Source organism: Gymnoscopelus microlampas (assembly GCF_963454915.1).
Source record: "Gymnoscopelus microlampas genome assembly, chromosome: 16".
NCBI lineage: Eukaryota > Metazoa > Chordata > Actinopteri > Myctophiformes > Myctophidae > Gymnoscopelus > Gymnoscopelus microlampas.
Window position 1 is genome coordinate 7,741,721 of NC_139953.1, and position 24,542 is coordinate 7,766,262.

The 24,542-nt window shown below is 40.9% G+C and overlaps 1 protein-coding gene across 1 annotated transcript; it reads right to left on the minus strand.

Moving 5' to 3' along the window:
* Positions 1-20,330: 20,330 nt before the first annotated feature.
* Positions 20,331-23,983, minus strand: LOC311063265 (CD209 antigen-like protein A). Its single transcript, XM_084082573.1, has 6 exons — positions 23,729-23,983; positions 22,926-23,030; positions 22,568-22,672; positions 21,075-21,217; positions 20,673-20,791; positions 20,331-20,574 (listed from the first exon to the last, which is right to left on the minus strand). Exons 1-6 carry the CDS (start codon positions 23,922-23,924, stop codon positions 20,454-20,456), a joined length of 789 nt encoding a protein of 262 aa, XP_083938699.1. The 5' UTR covers positions 23,925-23,983; the 3' UTR covers positions 20,331-20,453.
* Between the last annotated feature and the right edge of the window lie 559 nt (positions 23,984-24,542).

Genomic DNA, 24,542 nt, shown 5'->3' on the forward strand with positions numbered 1-24,542 from the left:
CATTCCGTTTTGCCCAGGTGTAATGAGAGCTTGTTGTCGGAGAGCCAGATGCAGATCTTGTTGAGTTCAGAGCTGAGAGTTTTCTCAACCTGCAGCCTGTCCCTGTCCGAGACTAGCAGGGCCGAGTCATGTTTAGAAATTAACATAGCATAACAAAACCCCAAACTACCTGATCTGTTGTCACTGCTACTATAATGTGTTCCCATACTCAACAAATCACAGGAACACTCACAGGTTCATAACTTCTGGTCCTGAACTTCGATATCATTCAGAAAACCCCTATTTACACCTACAGCTTGCATTTAATTCTGAGACAATAGTGACAAAGCAATTACAGTAAAAGGCAGCTTATGATAGTAAGATAATGTAACGATTAAGGAATAAAGAGCATAATCAGCTTTGCTCTAATAATGACCTAAATGTATATCTGGCAATATAACAGCAGTACATTATGATTGTTCAGAGCATTACAATAAGACCACCTCACATGCACAGGTTACAGTTCTGGTTCTGAAGCTTCATCCATCCCTCCAGGTGGAAGGAGTTCTTTAAAGAGCAGGGAGATAGATATACATAACAACCCCCCCTGGGGAACAGAACAATAACAGAGCCCACTGGTGGTGCTGGGGTGGTGGTGGGAGCAAACGCTGCATGACAACACCTATGAAACACAAAGCAGACAGAACACAGATGAAGGTGAGCTTAAATAACCCGCCCGATTGGACAGCTGACTGGCGTGACTAGCTGCCACGTCAGAGTATGAAGTACTGTATGGGTCTGCATGACGCTGTAACCAGCCCCATAGAATGAGCAATGCATGTAACCTATCTCGAGTGTATGCTGCCAGAACTAACTCGTGGCTACGTATAATTACTTGAGTAAATGTACTTAGTTACTTTACATCACTGATATTACTATCCTCTCTTGATTTGCTTAATCAAAATAGCTTTAAACCTCTAGTTAAAACGTATTTTTGTTGGTAATTGTTTTAATTAACGGCTTACCAGACTGCAGTATCTTCTCTAGATCTTTCTCCTTCTTGGTCTTGATCTGAAGATCTTCATAGACTGCATCGTCTCTCTTTTGCAGATCAAGGCGCTCATAATGTCTCTGCAGACATTTCTACATTCATTCTTCTTGCTGTAATGGTGGACTCATTCGCGTAGTTTGTATGATCTTCCTCTTGGAGCTCAATGTTTTCAGAATGACTAGCTACAGCCATTTCTACCTTAATGACTTCAATTCTTCTTGCAGTTGTTGGTCCAACACTCGAAGATATACTGTATCCTCACTGCCTAAACGTAGACTGTTATATTGCATGTGACAGCTCACATTCTGTGCACCAATGAAAATCAACGCCCGCATGCGTGCGCGCACACACACACACACACACACACACACACACACACACACACACACACACACACACACACACACACACACACACACACACACACTTATATGTTTCTGTATGTCTCTGCTACCCCCCCCCCCCTCCCCCCACCCACCGAACAGGGGGCTCTGCTATGCTGTGTGGTTTAACACCTATTCTTATAAGGACATTCTAAATATCAAGCACAATGAGTAGGATGTACTAAAGGAAGCTAGAAGTGACTACAGTTTTCCTGTAGCTTCATGATCTCTCTAAAGTTACACAAAACGCATGCACACAACTATACATTATTAAGAACCAACACCAAAAATTGTATATAAAATGTGTAATATACAGTATATTTATCTAACATTTCTTACAAGGCTATTAGGCTACGCAGCCTTCAAATCCAGCCATATATTGCACTGATCAGAGCAATGGTCACCGAATTATGGCATTTGCAGTGTTACACACTGCTAGTGCCCCACATGGCAGACCCCTTAACAGTGTTTGTACCAAGTTTAGTGTGGATTGGAGCAATAGTGTGCCTGTGGCTCCCGGGCCCCCTAACGTGGCCGCAAGTGGCCCCAGGTGGGACTATTGTCATGGTAGACCCCTGAACAGTGTTTGTAACTCTCTTGAACCGTATGTCATACAACCAAACATTTTTCCCCCTGGATTCCTTGCATCATTATGCAACTCCCCAAATAGGCTATTTTCCGCCATGTTGCTTTTCTTTGCAAAACACACTTTTTGCTACTGTACCACTCCTACCGATTTTGTCCAAACCTCGCCCAAATTGGTACACCATAACCTCTGTAGTCATGTGATCATACAGAGAGCAGAGACATAACAGAATAAAATTGTGTGTACGCATGCGGACGTGCGTGCATGCGTCCTGTCACGTGGGAGGGTGAGTGCCTCCACATGCCAATTCTCTGTAGTAGCAAAGTAGTAGTAGTAGTAGTAGTAGTAGTAGTAGTTTACTCACTCAACAGTAAACAAACCAACACAGTATAAGTGTATACAGGGTCTGCACACTTCTAAAGTGACATTTTAATTTAAGACCTTTTTAATACCTCTAAAACAAATAAAATTAGAAAAAATCACAATATGTATCTGTGGAACAGGGTCAAACTAAATGTAATGCCTCAACTCTTGCAATTCCAAGTGCTTGTCAGGGTGGGGGGTCCCCAGTTCAAGTGTGATTATTTTGGGGGGTTGCGGCCTGAAAAGTTTGGGAACCCTTGGTCTAGAGGGCTGACATCTCGGCTTCAACTAAGGAAAGATGAATGGATATATGTACAGTAGGTGTTTGTGCATGATTCATCATGACACACATAAAGTTCAATGAAGTGTTAATTAATTGAATCACATTTAGGTGTTTAGTGTGGCTTAACTGGAGTAGAAGAGAAACTAGAGAAAACGTGTCAACGGCATTATGTGAAATGAAAGACTGCAGACGTTTGACAGAGGATGTGGTTAAAATTTTACTTGAAGAAAACAATATGACAGGAAACTGTTTTCACACTTACTAACAATGTGAGTAGTTTTAAATGTAGTACCTGGTAACTAAACAGATGGAATAATGATTGCACTGTGGAATCATTGGCAAGTAATTCAGCCCTAAAGTTAAAACAATGACCTAATCTCCTCAACAACATAGGACATGGGTTGATAAACATAGCCTAAAGGTCATAATAATAATATTATAATTATTATCCAAAGCTTCTCTGAATACATACATTATAGTGTGCAGCCCCAGTGGGATGTAAAAGCCTGTACAGTAATCTATATTAATCTTGTGAACACATTAACAGGAGACATTAAGATGTGATCATGAGCCCACCCTCTCTGAGTTTCCATGTGAGGTAGACAGTCAGTTGTACCAGTAGGAGGCAGACAGACAGAAACAGCAGCAGGACTAACAGACAGACAGGTAGATAGCTGTCTGTCTGTGTGACTGTATCTGTCTGAAGAGCCGAGCCAGGTCAGCCCAGGGTATCTTTGTCCCATTCAACCTCATATTAGGACCATTCAACCTCATATGATACTATATGATGAGGATTTGCTCAATTTTGTCCCACATAGTGGCTGGGAAGATGAGTGTTAGAGGTCTAAATTAACTTCTACAAACAGTTCAAAGTACACAGTATGCTTTTATTGGTTAGGTGGAGGTTATTGGTCAGTACAGGGTGCCATCAGTAGGAACTACCCAGATTGAAAATAATAAACTGTTGTTACAAATCAGAAACACTGGATTCACTACAATGTCATTCATTGCACCTGCATTACAAATTCCAGAGGCATTATGTTTGAGTGGTATTTTTGCCCTGAACCCTCAGTAATGTCAGTGTAATTTTGGAACAGTTGTTTAAATGTCATGGTGATATTTATGAGTTGAGGTCATTTAGTAGAAGTAGTTGAAGTACATTTATCCTTTTACAGGATCGTATTGAGAGAGACAGAAAGTGACAAGACAACAGTATTGGAATAATGCAATTTTGAAGTAAACTTTTATTAAATACTTCCACTGCTCAGTTTACAAGTTCATAAATGTTTACAGGTTATTAAGGAATCATTATAACAATAACGTTTTTTTTTGTCATATATGCACATTACAGCTGTGGTGACATTGCAGGCAGTGAGATTATTGTACTTAAAGCCTCAACAGTGTGACAATAATACAAAATATAAGCCACAATAAAAGCAAAATAGCCCAAACACTACTGGGTGCTATCAACACAGTGCCTGGGGAGCATTTAGGGGTTTGTGTCTTGCTCATGGACACTTCACCACAGACGGTGAGCAGAGGGGTGAAACAGGGACCTGATTCCCAGACATCCTCTCTACCCATTCAGCTATGGTCACCCCCACATTATTATTAACTGTGTCTTTAAAGCAAAAGGAATAACCATGCTGAATCATAATAGTTGGTGTTTTGTATTAATATGATTATTGGTACAGCAGTTTGATTTTCTCAGTTTCATTACTAATTAATAGTAGGAAAGCAAGACACTAAGCTGCAGTTTAATCAACAAAGTTAAAGGTTTCATGACGTTCAGTTTTACCACACATTAAAAGTCTTTGTCATGGTCCTTCAAACGTGTATAGAAAGTTTTAACCAAAAATTCCACTCCATGGCAGGTGTTTTTCTCTCATATTTCTAAAGCCTTTTCAAATGCAATGAAAAAAGAAATCTTTGCCTGCGGGTGTCGTTGGTGAGGGATTTTGCCTGTCAATCATCGCCGCTGCTCCTCCCCCCCAAAGGAAAGGTTAGGGGAGGGGCGAGGAGGAGAGTGGGCGGGATTAATCGACAGTGACCTCACTGTCGAAGGGCCAAGCTCAGATTACTTTTCAGCCTAATTATTCAGAAAACCCCAGACCACAGAAAATCCACTGAATGTTCAAAGTTCAGATTTTTGGGGTGTAATTGAGGTCATTGAGGTCACCCCCCCAAAAAAACATAAAAAATAAAAAAAGTGAAAATGAATGTCATAGAACCTTTAAGAGAAACATTAACATTGACACTTCTCACAGATCCAGGCTCTTTTATCTGAACAGAACGCATTATACCATTCTCCATTGCTGCCAGTCTCGTACATGCATTCACAGTCCCTGTCGTCCTTGCAATCTGGCTGTCCTCTGTGCCAGTCCCTGCAGATTACACAACATGATTGATATTATAACCATATCCGCTAAGTCCCTTACAGTGATTTTGATTGAAAAACTGGTAAAATGTCTCACTGTGTTTTCAGTGGCGTTCTGTCCACCCATATCCAATTGCCCTCTGTCCTGTTCAGACCAATCCATGACTCTTCCTGCCTTAATAATCCGTTGATGAATTCCTGGTCATTTGTACATGAATGAACTATAATTACTTTTTCTCCAATACTGTACATGCAGGTCTACACTATAATCATGGAGATACTCAAATTAATCTGTGGTTAACAGCTAGACCCCCCCCCCACACACACACACACACACACACACACACACACACACACACACACACACACACACACACACACACACACACACACACACACACACACACACACACACACACACACACACACACACACACACATTGCCAACAAATGGTAACTATCTTGTATATTACTCTCCAGTCTTGATTAGCTTATCATGATTACTACTAAATTAGATACACTGAGTTCAGTCAGAAAGATTAGATTGAAAACATGTATTTATAAAACTTAATATGAGTGTGAATACTATTTTATGTTCACATTCAGGCTTTGCTACAGTAGATATTACTCACATTAGAAGACCATTTAAGAGCAGGGAGACGCGCGCACGTACACACACACACACACACACACACACACACACACACACACACACACACACACACACACACACACACACACACACACACACACACACACACACACACCCACTAACCCGTTCTTCTTGATTGTTAATGATCACCAGATGTGCTCCTGTCTTCAGACAGTGTTCTCTACTTTCCTCCCAATTTTTCTTTTCAGTAGAGCTGTACTTATAACAGCTGTCTCCAAACTTCTTCCATCCACTGGCAATGGGACATGATTTACCTGAGTAATGTTAGCATAATTATGTGGGTTTTAGGTTTACTACCCAAAACATATCTGACTGACTGTGAGGCAAAACCCTACAATAAATACCATTAACATTCCTATACAGATACACTAACCTGTGTGTGCATGCGTGCGTGTGTGTGTGTGTGTGTGTGTGTGTGTGTGTGTGTGTGTGTGTGTGTGTGTGTGTGTGTGTGTGTGTGTGTGTGTGTGTGTGTGTGTGTGTGTGTGTGTGTGTGCGTGTGCGCATGTGTGTGTGTGCGTGCGTGCGTGTACGTACTGTACATTTCTACATGAAACTGCATTTTTTTTACATTATGGTTCTATGCCAGATTTGATAATCTAGCAATAACGAGAGTTTACTCATTTTTAACCACTTTATCTCTGAAACTAATTTAAATATCAATAATAATACACAAATTAAACATTCACAAAGGTTTGCAATCTCTCTCACCTGCTGTCTGATTTACTTGCTTATTTTCCAGTGTCAGGTTGTTCTTTAACTGGTTATTCTCCAGGATAATTCTGTTATAGTCTATTTTTAGCAGGGTCTTGTTGAAGTTGGTTTGTAACTGGATCAGGTTTTTATTGAGTGAATTATCTGTAAAGTACAAAAATAGCGACGATAAACTCAGTTGTTGCTATCGTTCATGATGCAGTCATACATCTGTGTGGAAAATTTGCTTTGAGGAGAAGAAAGCAAAATTGTATTCTTTTTATACTTTGCAGGTCCATGCAATAATACAGGCAAAAATATACAGTAGAAAAAAAGAGATTAAAAAGACACATCAAGGTTAGGATTCATGCTGGCCTTCATAGCCATATTGCCACAGCTAAAAAATGTTAAGCAACAAACTGAGTGAGTGATGTGGTAGTTTAGTGTCATGGAATACTCACAGTGCACAGCCAGGCCTATGATCCCACCCAGCAGCATAAGACACAGCATCCCCAGACACCCAGCAACAACTCTGACAGGCCTTCTCTCTGTTTTTGAGCGCTGTCCTGAAACAGAAAGTACAGCTACTAGGTGTGCTGAGACTGAGAGAGAACAAGTGCTTTGAACTGACCAATATTCTCTTTTACACTTTTACACATCAAAGGAATGATACTGAAGGATATACACTTTATATACACCTAACCCTAACCCTGCTCCAAGAACAGGATATGAAATAAATCTGAATAATATGTTCCTGAAAGAAAGAAAATGCCTCCTTTTCCCCCTACTTTGAAACAGAAATCACCTCGCCAACAATTCACAACTTTATCAAACTCACCCTGAGTCTGTCTTCCTGCTGCGTTGTCCCTCATGTCCTCCTGTGGTCCAAGGAAAATGTCATCCACGCTCTCATAGATGTCCACCACCCTCTCCTCAAACTGGCCTCTGTCCTCAGTGTCCTCCCTCTGTCCTCTTTCTCCATCACTCTCTGTCAAGTCTGGCATGGTGTAAATATGTGTAGACATCTTGCAAGGATGAGAGGTTTCAAATGAGCTATTGACTACAAGTACTAACTGTGTTGTTTATTCTTCTCCTTTATTGGATTGTAAGTGGTAACGTATTTTTGCCACCCCCTTTCTTAAATGACGTCTGCTCGAGTACCTGCCCAAATGCCTTCATATCGGAAATGTACCTTTTTATGCCTAAATAAGGTTAGGCTTGTTAGTTTAGTTTTCCCCTCCTGACGCGCAGCAGCAGATTCTCAGTATTTCTGAGACACAATGTGGGTGTGAGAGGTGTGAAGTCCGGTTTGAGGTCGTCTCAGTTCTTAGGAGCTCTCGCTTAAAAACGTGCTGCAGTGAGAAGGTTTGAGGACATGGTGGTTAACACTTCTGTCTCTTGCACGTCACGCCAAAACATGTGAATTTGCTATGTTCCATTGGTAGGCTTTTTAACAGGTTAAACATTCAACATTCTTAGGGGTTACCTATTAATCATTATTGTCCGCATTTTTATATAAAGCATGTACACTTTTGCTTGACTGATATCAGAGAGCTCTGAAATCGAAGAAGATTCTCAGAGCATATTTCCAAATATTTATTATTTATTTATTATTAGGGTGTGTGTGTGGTCTGGGGGTACATGATTATGCTACCTGCCCTCACAAAAGGGCAGGTGACCTCATGACCTTACTGTTTTGTCCATAGTAATAATAATAATTGAGATATTTTTTTATCCCATGGGGGAAATTCTGTTTCAGCTTGGATGGGGGAGCAGTTAGGGGTTATACTGTACTGTATGTGTCTTGCTCAGGGACACTTCGACACGCCTGGCCTGGAATCGAACCGTGGGCAACCGTGGCCTCCGGCTCCCCAGGCAGGCTCTCTAACCATTCTGCTGGGGGTGGGGGGGTGGGGCACTGACTTTTACTAGCAAAGTCAGTAATCTTTCAAATCACACGTGAAAACTAATTAGTATACCAAAGTCTTTTCTTAGATTTTATTGCCTGCACCTTTCACAATTTATTTTATTATATTTATACGTTTATTTGGACGGAACACCACACATACAATGCCGTGTAAATACACTGGATTTAGCAAGAATGCTAATTTCCATCTGTAGTCCCCATACAGAAAACAAGCAAAAAAGGGCACATATAAACATTACTAAAAAGGTACAAACAGAAGAGAAAAAACAACAGTAAGAAAATGCCTAGTTTATACCTAAAATACAAGACATTCAAGAAAACTAGAAAAACCTACATTTTAGCCTATTTATAAATGTTCAAATGTTTGATTGTCCACGCTCCATCCTTTTAGTTGGACCTTAAAAGATGTAAAGCAGGGGTGGGCAACTTTGATGATGGAGAGGGCCACTATATTTCCACACTCGCTCCGGAGGGCCACATTGCATATACTGTCTCTCTGTATTTTAACTTTTTTTGGCATTCACATGTCACACAAAAGTAGCAAAAATAGCCGATCTACAAGCTCAAAACGCGTCGCGGCGCGTTTTGAGCTTGTAGAACTGCTATTTTTGCTACTTTTGAATTGGAATCAATTTCACAAGTGTCAGTTTCCTTTCAAATTACACTGATCAACTAACTCTTGGTATTTCTTAAAAGTTGTATCCCTCTATACACTATTAATCATACAGCCATTATTTTATCCTCTTAAAATGAGAGTTTCACCACTATAAATCAATTCACGGTTGTTCTGGCTGCATTTGCAAGTGTTAACCCATGAACTCTCTGCCATCACTTCCTCTATGTACTTTTAGCCTGACGAGTTACTTCTGATTAGGGGACTTGAGTGCTACTTTATCCAGTAACTATGGAGCTCTGTTTTCACCACTAACAGAGACATTGGGCTCTGGGGGCTGGTTTTCGAAAATGTTCTCAGCCATGTTTGTAGTCCTTTTCTCACTGTGTAGTTTTCCTAAATCTGATTTGACTCATAATTCCCTTTTTTTTAGACTTTGTTTTGACACTAATTCAATTTGTTTTTTCTAACAACATTTCTTGTCAACTATTACTTCTAGAGGGGTCAATACAGCACTCCAGTCCGTCCAGCTGCAGGGACCCAACTACTGTATGTCTATTACATTATAATCTATGCATGTAAAATATATTTCAGCAAATCTCTTACTTACACCACTGTTCTTGTGAAATAGTGGTGTTCTAATTCACTATATCTATATCACTCTTAGACAATATAAAACACCAACACATTATAAACATGACCACAATACCCCAAAACCCTGTAATTAAATTACATTTAGTAAAAAAGTCCTCTTGATAATGACTCTCAAAGCAAGTGTTGCACAGCAACAACCCAACACTTCACTAGTTTATACATGTTCATCTTGTTATTTGGTCTTCTTTATTTGGTTATTAATCATTCAGGCTCCTTTGTAACAAATGATCCAAAAAGCCAAGTTAGATTCACATCACCTCCCTGATACAGCTTTGGCAGCATTGCAGGCAGTGAAATGTATGCACTTAAAGCCTCCTCCACAGTGTTCAACAATAAAAAAGAAAAATATCAAAACCAAAATAGCAATAAACAGTATAAACACAGTACAATAATGAAACATTGAATTGAATTGCATCTACATAGCCATAGATTGATTGTGACCTGGGGTTTGTCTGTCAGAAGTCCAGGATTCAGTTGATCAGGGAGGTGTTGAATCCTGGGTCTCTGAACTTGGTGATGAACTTGGAGACCCAATGGTGTTGAATGATGAACTAGTTCTAAACAACCTTTTGTCAATGCTCTCTATATAAGGGCACAAACTCTAACAACACAATTGACAACAACACTGGCAGCAAACTTTTGTTGCCTTTAATCACAGATCAAAGTCACTACTGTAGATACAAAGTTGAACATCTCTAGAATACACAGTGGTTACAATGTGTAATTTCATATCATTATTTTTCAGAATCAAGTTGCTTGATTCAGTATTTACATATTTGACATTAATTTGATCAGACACTCCCCCTTCCTTTATAACCCCATTGTAACTTCAAACTCCATTTTAACCATGTTAGAGAGCATCACTTCTCACAGATCCAGGTTTTTGTATCCGAACATAATGAATTATACCATAGTCCATCACTTTGCCAGTAGTATGCACAGTCCCCATACGTACCATACGGCCATCCACTTTTCCAGTACCTTCAGAGTAAACAACAAACAGTAATGTATTTTAATCATATACAGTCACTCACATACAGTAACTTTGATAGATTTACAAGAGAAAAACTTGTCTCACCCTGTTGTCTGTGGTGATCCATACGCCCATGTCCATTTGTCCCCAATCTTTTTCAGCCCAATCCAAGTTTCCTTTTTTGATGGTACTTCACACCCATGGTTTAATCTTCTGATTAATTCCTGATCATTGGTACATGAACCATCATGAATTTTCTGGAATACATTCATGTTTTCACTATAATGACAGAATTACATGCATCACATGCATCTATGTGGATGAAGGAGACCTGGGTGTACGTGCACCCACGCACGCACGCACACGCACACACACACACACACACACACACACAGAGATACACTAACCTGTTCTTCTTTACTGTTAATGATCACCAAATCTGCTCCATCCTCCTGACATTCTTTTCTGCTTTCCTCCCAAGTTTTCTCTTCAGTAGATCTGTAGTAACAGCGGTCTCCAAACTTCATCCATCCATCGGGACACGACTTGACTAAACATCAAACAGGGTTACACTGATGGATTAGTTCTAACAGTCTAGTCAAATACAAAACATGAGTACGAAAATACCAGAGTAACAGAATTACGTTGTTTTAGGTCTATTACCCAATTAATTGTGAGGCAAACTGTAGAATAAAGACCAATGTGTTTGTTTACAACCGGATGTTCAGGAGAGAGAGGAGGTAGATTAGATTAGATTAGATTGCACATCGATCCATAACATCAGGCAGTGGAGACTGGGTTGCATCAGAAGACCCCTAGACATTTGTTATGTTTTGTTTTGCATGCAGAACTTCAATTCCAAGTTCCCCCATGGACATAGCGTAAGCGAGAGCGTGATACACAGCATGTTTGTTTTCAACAGGAGGGTTGGGAAGATCAGCGCTTGTTTTTGTTACCTCAATGTCCTTAAATCACTTAATCACCCTTAATACTTGGCAGCCTGGCCTGGAGGCTCGTGAGCCGTACCAGAGCAATAACAGCGAGCGCACCATAACAGCATGCTGTACACACAGGACACACCAAAGACAGCATGTTGGAGACCTAAAGTCTGTCATGCTGCCTGACAAGAAGGAAGAGTTTGGATGCCGCTATGATTAAGGACTCCTGTTTGGGAACACTTTGGTTTGTGTTGTGTGTGTGTGTGTGTGTGTGTGTGTGTGTGTGTGTGTGTGTGTGTGTGTGTGTGTGTGTGTGTGTGTGTGTGTGTGTGTGTGTGTGTGTGTGTGTGTGTGTGCATGCGTGCATATGGTTTAAAATGTTATATCAAACAGAAAGTAGTACTCACTTGCTTTAAGCTGGCTTATTTCACTTTTTAATTGATTTCTCTCCAGGGTCAGGTTGGTGTAGTCGGTCTTTAGCTGGTCCCCCTTCAGGGCCAGGTGGTTATTGACTGAATTATCTGCAAAGGACAAACACAGTTGTTGCTACTGTTCATGATGAGGTCAAACATCTGTGTGGAAAGATAGCTTTGAGGAGAAGAGAACGGTCATTATTTTTATAACTGTTATAACATGTACGCAATAATACACAAACACACTCTACATAGAAACAATGAGAAATAGATTGAAAAGAGAAGTCATATCAAGGTTTGGGTTAATACTGTGGTGACAGTACAGTTGCCACAGCTAGAAAATGTCAGGCAACAAACTCCCTGAGTGAGTGATGTGGTAGTTTAGTGACATGGAATACTCACAGTGCACGACCAGGCCTATGATCACACCCAGCAGCACAAGACACAGCATCCCCAGACACACAGCAACAACTCTGAGAGGCCTTTTCTCTGCTGGACAAAAACAAGATAAGAGTCTAAAAGTCCTGTAGCTAAACTGACCAAAGTGCTTTGAAATAATTTACACATCAAATGAATCACTTCTTTAACTGTCCACTGTCCTCAGTGTTCTCATCTCTCCTCTGTCTCCTTCTCTCTGTCTCACTTTCTTTGTCCAGTCTGGAATAACATAAATATCTGCCGATATCTTAGATTCAAGGATGAGGGCTTGAAAAGTAACTATTGACACAGCAGGGTAACTATCTTGTATATTACTCTCCTGTCTCCTGTTTGATCTCTAGCTTAATCAAAATCTTAAATTATCATGATTACTAGTAAATTATAGTTTAGTATATAGTATAGTGAGTGTGAATACAATTTTATCTTGGCATTCAGGCATTCTGCTACAGTAGATATTACACGCAACCATTTAAGAACACACACGCACACACACACACACACACACACACACACACACACACACACACACACACACACACACACACACACACACACACACACACACACACACACACACACACACACACAGTGGGAAAGGAGGGAGTGAGACTATGGTTTAAAATGTTAAAAAATATTTTTCTTGGTGATTTTTTGTTTTAGTAACTGTAGTCTTACCAGACTGTAGTATCTTTTCTCCATCTTTCTCCTTCTTGATCTGAAGATCTTCATAGACTGCATCGTCTATCTTTTGCAGATCAAGGCACTCATAATGTCCCTCTGCAGACATTTGTACTTGAATTCTCCTTGCTGTAATGGTGGTGTCATTCTCGTAGTTTGTATGATCTTCCTCTTGGAGCTCAATGTTTTCAGAATGCCTAGCCACAGCCATTTGTACCTTATGACTTCAATTCTTCTTGCAGTTATTTGACCTCTCTTCACAACACACTGATTATACTGTATCCTCCCTCACTGCCCTAAACGTAGACAGTACTGTTCTATTGTATATGACAGATCACACTCTGTGTGTGCACGGTGCACCAATAAAAACATGCTCGTGCAACACACACGCACGCACACACACACACACACACACACACACACACACACACACACACACACACACACACACACACACACACACACACACACACACACACACACACACACACACACACACACACACACACACACACACACACACACAAGGCACCGCTTCTCCTTTGCTGGACTGTGTGGTTGTCTTATGCAATGAAATTCTAAATCTCTACTGTAAATGTAGGTTGTGCTAACAGGAAACGGAAGCTAGAAGTGACCACTTTAAAGTTACACAACACACACAACTGTCCATCATTAAGAACAAACACCAACAATGTTAAATAAAGGTTCAATAATAAGGACGTGTTGATTGAGCCACATGTTTTAGTGACAATGTCAACAAAAAAAATATGTGTGTGTTCGGTTTGTGTGTTGATTCAACAAGTCATTACATCAATCAGTCACATGCCAACGTTCACGAATGTCGCCATTGTCATAGCAACCAAATGTGGATGTGGAGGACCGCCGTATTGCGGCCTCCACCAGCTGCACAGACAACGTCCAACAGTTTGTGCAGCAGTAGTCCTACACAGTGGTGGAAAAAGTACTAAAATGTTTTACTTAAGAAATACTTTCTTACAAGTATGTATGTACTTGAGTAAAAGTGCAAAGGTATTGGCATCAAAATGTACTTAAAGTACCAAAAGTAAAAAACTCATTATGCAGAATGTCCCATTTCAAGTTTTCAAATGTGTACAAATCTTTTGAAAATAGCAGATCTACAAGCTGCATCGCGACGCATTGTGAGCTTGTAGATCGGCTATTATCAAATGGCTGAAATGTCTCCACAAGTTTCCAGTGGAGAGTGACTAGATGTCAATTCACTGTCTAGGGAAGGGGTCTTCAACAGGGGGTCCGGGAACCCTAGGGAGTCCTCAGAGTTAGCTCAGGGGGGCCGCCAAATCTTTATGTGATAGGATGATGTTTTTACATTAACCACTTGAACCATAGCATCACTATTCTGAGGATAACTTTAGCCAAAAATAGCAGATCTACAAGCTCACAATGCTTCGCAGCATGTTGTGAGCGTTGTGAGCTTGTAGATCGGCTATGTTCAGCAAAGTGGTTTGGTATACTGTAGAGCGAAAAAAGAGATGACTAAGTACAGGGTGAAAGGTCAACTATTGACGATTCAAGTGGTTAAATGTCTGAAAATACATTAACATGAATCCAACATGATCAAACAAGACTATGAAGCTATCTATGACATGAAAGTCTATTCTGCAACACAATTTCATGCAATATGTAGTGGGGGTCCCTGCTTCATCGCTCTCAGCTAAGGGGTCCTTGGCCTGAAAAACGTGGAAGACCCCTGGGGGTGTAGTTCTGCTCAGTGGTCAGTAGATGGCGCTTCTCTCCAATGGGAGGACTGACGGATCAGCTTCAACTATAGTGGGAGAGCTTAACAAGATAATCGAAACGAAGCGGATAAAAGCGCCAATTTTTTTATGAGGCTTCTTTAGGACCTACTGATGGATTCTAGCCTTGGGTACCCAACTTTATTTTGAAAAATATCCATACAATTAACCATATCAATATTCATTAAAAAAAACAGGCCGATTCACTTTTTGGCCTATAACTCTTGAACCGTAGGTCATAGCATCAAAAATATATTTTTCCTAGACTCCTTGGATCACAACGCAACTTCCCATATAGGTCCCGCCCCTTTTCCGATTTCAAAATTTTACGCCATTTGGCGTTATCTTCAAAACACATATTTTATAATTACTCTTACAAATTAAATCCAAAATGCACACAAATCGGCACACACTGTGTCTTTGGTCATGTGATGTAGATGTATCAGTCCGATTTCTCATATTCCCCTCAGATTGGCTACGATTGGCTTCTAAAATTTGTGGGAGGGTCCGTTTGGAAAAAAATGGCACAAATCATGAACACGGCCTCCTATCTGCCCAAATTCGTATCATTGATGGGCCACAAATAAACACAGAGCCAATGCTATTTCATTTCCACCCATAGGGGGCGCAACACATTCTACAGATATCACTGTTTTTGCACCAAATTAAGTACAAATTGTCTTGTGAGTCAAACATTTGCAATTGCAAAGTGGTGAACAGTCCAAATTTGATTTGCCACATTTGCAGGTGGAACAGTCCCCTTTACAAGAGCATTTGATCAGCTTTCTGCATGCTCTGGAGACTTCTGGAATTGTCATCCAAACTGGCACCCATGCCTCCGATTCCTTGGTCCATCCATATTCATGTGGGGAAGGAATAACTTGTTCTGTTTGTAGGCTGGTCGCCCAGATACCTGCTTGATAAACTGCCCGCTTAACATGCTGAAGTAGTGCATCTTGGGTGGGTGGCAGTTTCTCCATCGACCTATTCCCATGACAGAAGAGATCTTTTCTAGTCTGGTTGATGGAGATCAAAGGACTGGATTTGTCATACAGGATAACTGTCAGTCTCTCAAGCTTCTGGAACTGCTGACTGTCAACATTCAGCAGCTGGAAGGGATGTTTGACCAGACTGACAAGAATCTCTGTGACATCATCATAGGCTTGCCAGGCATGCCAAGCTGACTTTTTGCCCTTACTGTGGAAAGCAGATGTTGTGTCACAACCTGACAATGCATGGAACATAGGCAGATTATGAGATTTTGGCTCCCCCAGAGATTTACACATGATGTTGATGTGGTAAAATCTGTATTTTTTGCCCATACCAAAAGCCACCCAGATGTCAGCCAAAGATTCAATCGAAACTAAATCATGGAACAATCCTGCAAGGATCACTATGACATCAGTGTCCACAGTACGCACTAGGATCGTTTTTGCTCCTTGCTCCAGTGCATGCCGTACATGAACTAGAATCCTGGTGTCTGCCTCTTCATGATTGCAACAGGTCATGGTACTACTGGAACCAAAAGACGACACAGCTTGCCCTGATGTGACATACACAGCTTTGGATGGTGGCCAGTTGAACTTTTCAATCCTGGAAGTCAAAAAGGCAAACAGCTCCTTCTTGTTTGTTGGGTCTCGAAGAAAATCCATCCAATTGCCTGGTAGCTTTGTCTGACCTGACACTTTCCTGCGAACACCTTGTCCTCTCTTTTCGTGGGTGGACTCCTTCAAACTATCTGGGATATATGTGTCTCATACAACATCCAACCGCTTGGTTTCCTGCAGCTGCTTCAGCAGATAAAAGGGATGAAAACGTCATCTGCATACTCATCAAATGCTTTTTCTTTGAAGCCAATTACAGGAAAACAGTATGGAATATCAAAAGCCTGTTGCACGGTCATTGTCACATGACTCACAAGACCATTTGTACTTAAGTTGGTGCAAAAACAGTGACATTTGTAGAATTTGTTGCGCCCTCTATGGGTGGAAGTGAAATCGCATTGGCTCTGCGTTTATTAGTGGCCCCTCAATGATCAACATTTGGGACAGATAAGATGCTCTGTTCATGATTTGTGCCATTTTTGCCAAACGGACCCTCCCACAAATTGCAGAAGCCAATCGTAGCCAAACCGAAGGGAATATGAAAAATCTGACTGATAAATCTTGATCACATGACCAAAGACAAAGAGTGTGTGCCGATTTGTGTGAGTTTTGGACCAAATTTGTAGGAGTAATAGCAAAATATGTGTTTTGAAGATAACGCAAAATGGCGGAAAATCTTGAAATCGGAAATGGGCGGGACCTATATGGGAAGTTGCGTCATGATCCAAGGAGTCCAGGGAAAAAGACTTTTGATGCTATGACCAGGGGTGCACATAACTGGTGCGCAGGTGCGCATGCGCACCCAAAATAAAAAATGCGCACCACATCAGACGACGCGAGGCGCTTTTGCGCACCAACAGCTGGGACAGGAATTTCCAAGCTTTTATTTTTTAGCAAAAATAAAAAATAAAAGGCTGGAGATCGAGGCTAGGAATTTACTTCCTGAAGCTACACTCACACAGTTACGCTAAAGCACCCGTCGGCCCCATGTACAGCCATTAGGCGCAGGGGTAGAGGACGCATGCTGCACGTGATTGTATGAGTGTTGCCTCGCGTCGCCTCGCATCGCCTCGCATCACCTCGCATCGCCTCGCGTTGCCTCGCTGCGTGCACGCAGCCAGCAGCGGCTGTTAGAGGCACTCGTCACCGATGATGAACGCACCGTAATGGTGCAAAATATGCCGTGAACGTCCCAATCTGGCGGATAAAATCAGCGCAGCAGCACAGGGCACCAACCTTGGGGGCTTTACCTAACAGCGTGAGAAAAAAAAAACGGCGAAAATCGTCGGAATTTAGAAGCAGAGCGTCCTTTTTTCTCGCGCAGCACCCCCCCCCCCCCCGCCACCCCCCCCCCCCCCCGTCGATAAAACTGTCCGGTGGGCACCGTGCTGAAACCCCCCCCCCCCCCGTTGACAAAACGGGACGGGACCATGCGCACCAAGTCACATCTCCAGGTGCTCTTCTGAGCACCAGACCTAAAAAGTTATGTGCACCCCTGGCTATGACCTACGGTTCAAGAGTTATAGGCCAAAAAGTGAATCGGCCTGTTTTTTTTTATGGATATTGATATGGATAATTGTATGGATACTTTTCAAAATAAAGTTTGGTACCCAAGGCTAGAATCCATCAGTAGGTCCTAAAGAAGCCTCATAAAAAATGTGGCGTTTTTATCCGCTTCGTTTCAATAATGTAAAAAAATGGGGTTAAGCTCCTCCACTACTATGAGAGGAAGAGAATGAGGAGATAGAGATGTAGATAGGTGTATGTTTGTGCATGAGACAAAACCCTGAAGAAGACAGACGATACTGTCGAAACGCTGGTTTCGGTAAAAAAAAAAATATGAATCATCGTGCCTGCTACGAGTAGTGCGGCCTCTTCTTTGTTTTAACAGTTATATCTGCCACAATCTCGGAACCCAGAGACACACTGAAAAGGAAAAACAGCGACCTCTCGTTCCTCCTCAGTGTGACTCTGGGACAATGCCGACACAGCACATGGCCGCAAGGAAACGGGGTTTAAGTCTGCCTTCACCGCTCCACTTCCGGTGGTGAGCTTGCGTTTTCATTCCGACTAGATAACATTTCTACACGGAACACTAACACCACTTCTCCCAGAGAACATGGATCGTTTTGGTTATAAGCCCACTTGTTTCTATGATGAAAGAGTAAGTTCAAATGTGAATATCTTTCCGTGGTTTTGTCTGCTCCGCGGACGCTATTGTTAAATTAGTTTCGGCTAGTTTCGAGTAGGGAAGGACGACGGACACGTGAATCCCGCCCACTACATTTGATTGGGTAAAGCGCGGCCTGCTTCCTGATCTGAAGGCACGCCCACTCCCACACAGTGTGCACACGTTATGACGAACCTTCAGGACAGATTCCAACGCAGTGCAGAATCTGTTCTTGAGAGATTATATCTGCCATGGTCGGCACCTCCTTACTATTGATGTGCGCTCCCCTCCTGCCTGTGCATGAGTCATGATGACACATAACGTTCAATGAAGTGTTAATTGATTTGAGTCATATTTATGTATTTATTGTGGTTTAACTGGAGTAGAAGAGAAAACTAGAGATAACATGTCAACAGGATCCCCAGTACCTAATAGGATGCAAGAATGTGCCAATTGCCTCCATTTTCAACACCGTTTATGTTGCATCAGGCCCATCCTAAATTATGTCATGCCACTCTTTATGGTATTTCCACAATTATCCCTTTCCTTTCTGATAAAAGTGATCAACTAACTCTCTCTAAGTTTTATCTCTGTATAAATCTCTACATGTGTCATACTGTATATCATTATCACTCCCCTAGCCATTTATCCTGTTAAAATAAAAGTTTCACCACTAAAAATCAACTCACTGTTGTACTTGCTGAAATTGCATGTGTTAAACCTTGAACTCTCTGCCATCACTTTCTCCAATGTACTCTTAGCCTAAGGAGCTAGTTGTGATTGGAGTGAGACCTGTGTTGTTACTGTACAAATATACAAAATAATAACATGTTTAGGTCAATTGGTGCCAAGTTTATTTATTACTTCCTGAAAATGACTCACAACGCAAGTGTTGCACAGCAACAACCCAACATGTTACATTTCACAAGTTTATGTGTCAATGTTCATCTTGTTATTTGGTCTTCTTTATTTGGTCATTAATCATTCAGCTTCCTAATAATCCAAAAAGCTAAGTTACATCATCTCCCTGATACAGCTGTGGCAACATTGCAGGCAATGAAATGAATGCACTTAAAGCCTCCTCCACAGTGTTCAACAATAACATTAAAAAAAAACATTTAAAAAAGGGAAATGGCTATAAACAGTGTTTAGTATGTTGCAAAACACATAAAAAGAAAGAAACTTTGAATTGAATTGCATTTACACAGTCATAGATTGTGACCTGGGGTTTGTCTGTCAGAAGTCCAGGATTCAGTTGCTCAGGGAGGTGTTGAATCCTGGGTCTCTGAACTTGGTGATGAACTTGGAGACACAATGGTGTTTAATGATGAACTGTCAATTAACATCATTGTGTTCCTTAGTCCCAAATGAATGGGAAATCTGTACTTGGGTACAGATTGGGTAGAAAGTCAAAATAAGGCAAGCGACAACAGTTCAGATTTCAAAGTATAAGTACTGCAGTAGGAGAGCAGACTTACATATACAATGCAATGTACAATTTACAATGTAATGGAAACCCCTGTCTGACTCAAAGCATGTCCAGTAATCACGCAGTTATATACTAGTTCTAAACAACCTTATGTCAAAGCTTTCTCTATAAGGGCACACAATCTAACACAAACTATGTTTAAATTCATCTGTATTGACAACAACACTGGCAGCACACTTTATAGTGCCTATAGGTCACAGGTCAAAGACACAGGTCACTAGATACAAAGTTGACTTTCACTTTAAAACACATTTTAACATCTACTCTGGCTTTTGTGTTCTCCCCAGACTACTTGATTCAATGTTTTGATAACTGATATTCATTGTATCAGACAATAAACCCTTTATAAACCCATTGTAACTTTAAACTCCATTTTAACCATGTTAGAGAGCATCACTTCTCACAGATCCAGGTTTTTCTATCTGAACATTTGAAATTATACCATTGTCCATCACTTTGCCAGTAGTATGCACAGTCCCCCTTTCCACTATCAGGCCATCCACTGTCCCAGTACCTGCAGAGTAAACAACATAATGTATTTTAACCACATCCACTCAGTCACTCACATACAGTGACTTTGATAGAATTACAATAGAAAAAAAAAAGTCTCACCCTGTTGTCAGCGGTGATTGATCCACCCACGACGTCCATTTGCTCCCATTCCTTTTCAGACCAATCCAAGTGTCCGTTGATGGTTCTTTACACCCATAGTTTAATCTTCCAATTAATTCCTGATCATTGGTACATGAAGCATAATTCATTATCTAAAATAAATTCAGGGTTTCACTATAATCACAGAATTACATCACATGCACCTTTGTGGATGCTGGAGACCTGCACCTGTCCTACACTCATGCACACGCGCGCGCGCGTGCCTGCGCTTGTGCATGAGTGTAGGCGCAGGTCGCGCACGCGCACACACACACACACACACACACACACACACACACACACACACACACACACACACACACACACACACACACACACACACACACACACACACACACTAACCTGTTCTTCTTTACTGTTAATGATCACTAGATCTGCTCCTTCCTCCTGACATTGTGTTCTGCTTTCCTCCCAAGTCTTCTCTCTAGTAGATCTGTAGTAACAGCGGTCTCCAAACTTCATCCATCCATCGGGACACGTCTTGACTAAACATCAAACAGGGTTACACTGATGGATTTTCAATGCACTGACAAGTTCTAACATTCTAGTAGTCAAATATAAAACCTGAGTAAGAAATTACCTGAGTAATAGAATTAGGTCATTTGGTCTGTTACCCAAATAACTGTGAGGCAAACCGTAGAATAAAGACTCCTTTCATCTTTATAGCATTTTACTTATTGTTATGGTCAAATCTGTACATTTTTTTTATTCGTCCTGAACTATATTTATTAAGCATTAAGGGCTTATATTGCACCTTAGTATTAGACTTCTGTCCGGATGAAAAGTGATATTGACATTTCCAATACAATAATGGAACTAATTGGAACTGAATTGGAACTGTTATGTTTCCACACAGGCGGATTCAGACACACATGGAAGTGAAGTATTGGACAGACACTGTGGAGCACAGACATTCTGCTCAATGGAACGATATAGTGGTGTGAGTGAGTGGATTCTGAGACTCAGAGAACACAGGCTTTAGTTTACCCTAACTGTTTGTTGTTTAATGTACGTCTCATCTTGTGTGTCCAAACCAGAGAGGAGGCAACAATGACCACAGTATTGCCACCACAGAAACGAGCTGTTTGAGATGCAAGCAGCATGATGGATTACTGGGTCACAACACGTTGCACCAGCAGCACGACCTGGGTAAGTAGAGAGCCAAGGCTTGCCACTAAAGCATGAGGAGCTGGTATGTGCAGTTGTGCACCTTCTCATTATATATAGTCTGTGTTTTACACTACAAAAGTCTCATACCTGTATCTGGGGCAATAAATGTACTGTACCAGTCACCTTGGTGATTTCTTACACACAATACACACGTTTGTTGTGTGTATTGTTCCTTTTTATCTAGTTCCACCTATTGACACACTGGGGTATATTCTTTTCATTTGAATTGTGTTGCAAACACTGTGATATCGGCGTAAATTAATTGTCATGTTATTCCCACTGACGTGGGTAACCTACTCTCATGTAAGAGATGCGACATACCATTGTCTTTTTTGTATATCTATATATACTTTGACAATAGCAATGCAGGTTTTGAATTTTTTTATTTGAGGGTGGGAGGTTTGCAACTTGTCTGCTGGTTCCCTACATCATTTGTGCTGCCTTGTTGAGCACAGAGCCATTGAGAGAGCTCTCTGTCAACAAGTCTGGTTGAGCACAGAGCCATTGTTGATAAAAGAAAAGACGAGCGTATCTTTCGGTTCGTAATGCGTGCCTAAACCGAATGCCAGTTCAGTACAAATACAGTATGTGTATTACACCACTAATAAGTAATTCAATAACAATACACAAATATATTCCTAAAAGAATTATGTAACCTCACGCACCTGCTTTAAGCTGGTCTACTTCTTTTTTTAACTGGTTATTTTCCAGGGTCAGGTTGGTCTTTAGCTGGTCCCCTTTCAGGGTCAGGTGGTTAATGACTGAATTATCTGCAAAGGACAAATATTTTTATGATTAACACAGTTGTTCATGATGAGGTCAAACATTTGTGTGGAAAAATAGCTTTTTAAAGTGCATAACTTGTTAACACCACTTCATTCTATGAACTTTGCTCATGCATGCATACAATAATACACAAAAACACTAGATTGACAAGACAAGGTTTGGGGTACAGTTACAAATTAAAAGGCAACAAAATCCTTGAGTGAGTGAGGTGGTTGTATTGTGACATGGAATACTCACAGCGCACAGCCTGGCCTGTGATCACAACCAGCAGCATAAGACACAGCATCCCCAGACACACAGCAACAACTCTGAGAGGCCTTCTCTCTGTTTTAGAGTGCTGTCCTGTAACAGAAAGTAAGCTACTAGATGTGCAGCGACAGAGAGAGAAAAACAAGACTACACAAAGCCCTGCTACGTACTGTAGCTACACCAACGGGACCAAGGTGCTTGAACTGACCAATAGTCTCTCTAATACTTCAAAATAATACATCTAATACATCAAATAAATGATAGTGAATGAATGAATGCATGAATTAATTAATGTTTTATTTTCGGTCTTTGTTTACAACAAATCAAAACACACATGAATTTACAACAAGAAAATCATCGTCATAAATGTACAAATTCAACCAACTCAGACACAAAATCCAAATTCAGTGACCGAAAAAAGGAATAGGATGAAGCACAATCTTTATTCTTTGCCTATCCTTTACAATCCATAATAAAACCATAATGCTGCAGGATAAAGAGAAAAAAGAAATAAAAGAATATACTCAAAATTGTAATCCTGAATTATTTTACTTTACTAAGGCTATTCCATAGTTTAACTCCCAAAACTGAAACACATCTAGCCTTTACATTAGGTCTTGCTTTTTTACGTGTTTTTTAGTTTAAAAAGACGTTGAATAAAAACTGGAAGGCTTTTACTCTTAACACGAAAAATTATTTCTAATGTTTTTATGTACACCATAGCTACATATTTTAATGTGCAGGACTTGAATAATGGATTAGTCGATTCAAGGTAACTGACTTAAACTCACCCTCAGTCTGTCTTCCTACTGTGCTGTCCCTCATGTCCTCCTGTGGTTCAGGGGCAACATCCACGTTCTCATAGATGTCCACCACTCTCTCCTCCATCTGTCCTCTGTCCTCAGTGTCCCCTCTCTGTCCTCTGTCTCCATCACTATGTCTCACCTTATTTGTGAAGTCTGGCACGGAATAAATAACTGTAGACATTTTACAAGGATGACAGGCTTGAAATGTAACTATTGAGTGCAAATAGTAACTATGTTGTATATTCTTCTTCTGTATTGATATATTATATCCAAATAATAGCGATTACAAGATAACCATAAACCTATTGGTTTAACAGAATATGATCATGACTGTCTGTGTCTGGTTGTTATAATAGTGGCAGAATAAGGAAGTACAAAAGAAAAATCACAAACTCAAACGTGCATTATGCACGCACGTGCAGGGAAGTTCCAAATGATTGTTAAATGTGTGATCAAACATTGACCACAATGTCTTTCAACAGTGATTGCAGAATGCAGGGACACTCTCTCTCTGTCTGTCTGTCTGTCTGTCTGTCTGTCTGTCTGTCGTCTCTCTCTCTCTCTCTCTCTCTCTCTCTCTCTCTCTCTCTCTCTCTCTCTCTCTCTCTCTCTCTCTCTCTCTCTCTCTCTTAAAGTGCGCTTTGTGCATCAGGGGCGTCTCTCTCTCTCTCTCTCTTAAAGTGCGCATTGGACATCAGGGGAAAAGAGGCAGGTGCTCCAGCCCCCTAATTAGACACACCTGTCCGGTGATCTAATCAATGCACACAATTAATCAGCCATTTCCACTCACACTCAGGGA

Coding starts and splice junctions, on each gene's coding strand:
- LOC311063265 (XM_084082573.1), bottom strand. CDS start 23,924: ATGTCTACAGTTATTTATTCCGTGCCAGACTTCACAAATAAGGTGAGA. Junction 23,031..23,728: donor AGTAGGAAGACAGACTGAGG/GTGAGTTTAAGT, acceptor TTTCTGTTACAG/GACAGCACTCTAAAACAGAG. Junction 20,575..20,672: donor CAATCACCGCTGACAACAGG/GTGAGACTTTTT, acceptor TTTACTCTGCAG/GTACTGGGACAGTGGATGGC.